Genomic DNA, 3,096 nt, shown 5'->3' with positions numbered 1-3,096 from the left:
TTTTCACTGGTTTGGTATCCGACTACGACAATTATCGACTACTTGTAGTTTATTTTGAATTTTACCTCTTTTTTTTATTACCTATATTGTAATTGCAAGGTTTTACTCACATCTCTGCGGTATCATTTACAACCGATAAGTTTTCTACGATAGATTTTATATTAATATAACTACTGTGTGGTTTCTAGTTAGATACAGATTTCTTTAATCAAAATTGATATGTATACGAAATAATGCACAATTATCTGGCCTAATGAATTCTGAAAATCAGACGTATTTTCTTCAGTACAAGTGTAAATTTTGAATTTCCAAAAGAATTTCCAAGTTTGTTTAATTATTTCAATAGGTTTTCTATTTCCAGAACTTTGCTCGTTACTCAATAAACAATATCATTGGAACAAATTCATTTGTCAAATACCTCATATATAAATTGATTTTTTTAATAGACAAAGTAAGTCGTACAATTTTATATTCTAGTTAGTATGAACTTGATTTTAAATCATTGATAGAGAACAAGTTGAAGATTGAACAGTCATTCACTAAGAAATATAACAATATGTAAAATTAAGCATAACTTAAATTTATCTTCGTTACGTCAGCTTTGCTTGCTTTGATCAACGCTGATGTTATTTCTGTAAGGACTGTTATTGAAACATTATTGCTGATGGGAGACTCAGTAACGCTAGGATTTCTAACACATCTTGAGGCCAGAAGCCTGTAGCTTCATATTTAACAGTTCCTAGATTTTTTTTTACACTGGCATATAGACGAGGGATCAAAAAAATATGATAAAGAGAAAACAATTTTTTTTAGCGAAATAAAACTTATAAAAATAAGAATGTGCCAATGCTAGATATTCGCCAAATTGTATTAATTATGGATTTACCTCAGTATATCGAACCTCAATATATCTAATAGAAATAGCCAGCAAGATTGAAAGAGGTTGGGACAGAGCAATCACCTAAATACCTAATTTAACCTAAATATCTTAACTCAATTTATCCTAAATATAAGCACATTAAGTTAATAAAATACATTTGCTGTTCAGAACAGATTGTCAATATGAGCGAAGGAACAATTTTGGCTTATGACTTTTCGACCAGCGTTTACTAGGACAACTTATGGGCTGCAGTGTATTATTGGATCCAAATAGCGGTCGTAGTGGGTCCACATCATGAACCTAAGGGTCTTCCTCAGCACCTGTGAGTGGAGAGGGGGAGTATTATAGGAAAAGTAAGAGGGGTTCTTGATACTCAGGGTTGTAGTTACAGTGGGTAATACTACACCTTTTTGACCAGTGGTGTCCTTGCATAACCCGTGGGCCACGGTGTATCATAGGGTATTAGAAGGTGTTTTTGATACTAAGTGGCAGGGTCGGATTTTGATCCCCCAATTGAACCAGCGTAACCCATGGGCTGGGTGTATTATAAAATATTCGAAGATATCCTTGATACTCAGGATAGTGTTGGCCATAGGCTTTTATCCAGACAATTTCATATCATACTATAGTCTATATGTATGAATGAAAGATAAATTTCTATGAAAATGTCCTATAACAAGGCTGTCTAGCCTCGGGAATTGTAAATGAAGATAAAATGACCATTGACCACTCAATTGTAAATTTTTAGATTGCCCGGCTGTTTGGCACGTTAGCCATAACATGAATATAAATTGTAAAATTTCTTAGTTATTGTGGTACCATTTCTTATTATTTATAATTCACCTACTATAATGAAAAGTAAAACTTCAATAATCAAATCGAATACTAATTAAATTTTTAATATTTATTGGTACCTTTTAATTGCAAAATCGTATATAAAATTCAAAATAAGAATATAAAATTTCAAGTCTAAGTTTATGAAAACCCATTAGTTAAGCAATTAAAAGATGAAATATTTGGTATAAACTTAATTTAATGTATTGGGTTATAATTTAGTTGGAGTATGAGGGAAGAATGGGGCTTGCCCGAACGGGAAGGTTGTTGGAAGCAGCAGCAAAGGAGTTGAACCCACTGGATTGTCCTTGGAATCCACTGGATTGACCTTGGAATCCACTGGATTGTCCTTGGAATCCACCGTTGAATGAAGATCCACTATTGAAAGAGGAACCACCCTTAGCAGCATCTTCTTCAGCAGCAAAAGCGATTTGAGCTGCAACAGCTTCAGCAATTTCGGGGAATGGGATTGGGACTTCTTTTGGGAGATGAGCGGCAGAGGGTTGGAAACCATTCTCATCAGCGATCCAGTCGACGACGTAAGTTTGACCATCATCACCAATGTATTCGTAAGATCCCTTCATGACAACAACGTTGTCGGCTCCAATTGTGACGGTGGATCCAGAAGATTCTTGTCTGATACCGTTTTCAGATTCGAAAGAGTTGTCAAAGTCGCTGTTATCTCCAAGGGTTCCTGGAGCATTGTTGGTTTCACTGACGATAGCAACTTGGCGAAGAGGAGAAGTTTGGGAAACGGATCCACCGAAGGATCCTGAAGAACTGCCACCGAAGGGAGTTCTGACAGGATTCAAAGCCGATGCTTCTCCAATAGCTCCAGAACCATAGTTAGAAAGAGGCTTGTCACGTCGTACTCTGACGAGTCCGGCGTCAATGAGAAGAGCAGAGCTCAAAAGAACAGAGCACAAAATCTGTAAATATAAAAATGATCATGCTATAGAACATTCCTATTGAATATATTTTATCAATGTGAGTTCATACAAAAGTCTTCATTCTTGTTGTTGCTTGAGAGTTGATCCTTCAACTGATGACAAAAACTGGTGTTTCCTCCTTTTTAAAGAAAAAGAATGCCCTTTATCGATTGTACCTTTTTAGTGTGTGTTACCTTCGTTTGATTTTTTAATAACAAAAATTAATCTTGAAACAAAAAAAGTATACTTATGGGTAGACACACGTTAATATAAAATTGCAAAGGTGCTCACCGCACTCCCTTAGCAGTACAATCTTCAAGAAAAATACATTATTTTTACATAAATGATTAAAACGCCAAAGAAAGAAAAAAAAAATCTTCATTCTCTTTAAGATTAAATTGCAACGTGTATTCATAATTTTAAGTGTCTTCTTCATTTATTTTATTTTAGAAG

General features: G+C 34.8%; 1 protein-coding gene across 1 annotated transcript; it reads right to left on the bottom strand.

Moving 5' to 3' along the window:
• Window positions 1-1,769: 1,769 nt before the first annotated feature.
• On the bottom strand, window positions 1,770-2,806 carry LOC121130951 (uncharacterized). The gene is made up of 2 exons (XM_040726568.2): window positions 2,714-2,806; window positions 1,770-2,643 (listed from the first exon to the last, which is right to left on the bottom strand). The coding sequence occupies exons 1-2, from the start codon at window positions 2,723-2,725 to the stop codon at window positions 1,933-1,935; spliced, it is 723 nt and encodes a 240-aa protein (XP_040582502.1). The 5' UTR covers window positions 2,726-2,806; the 3' UTR covers window positions 1,770-1,932.
• Window positions 2,807-3,096: the final 290 nt, after the last annotated feature.

The sequence above is a fragment of the Lepeophtheirus salmonis genome, unplaced genomic scaffold (assembly GCF_016086655.4).
Source record: "Lepeophtheirus salmonis unplaced genomic scaffold, UVic_Lsal_1.4 unplaced_contig_1436_pilon, whole genome shotgun sequence".
Taxonomy (NCBI): Eukaryota; Metazoa; Arthropoda; class Copepoda; order Siphonostomatoida; family Caligidae; genus Lepeophtheirus; species Lepeophtheirus salmonis.
The sequence above is the reverse complement of the archived record's forward strand: the minus strand, read 5'-3'. Positions and strand labels throughout refer to the sequence as shown.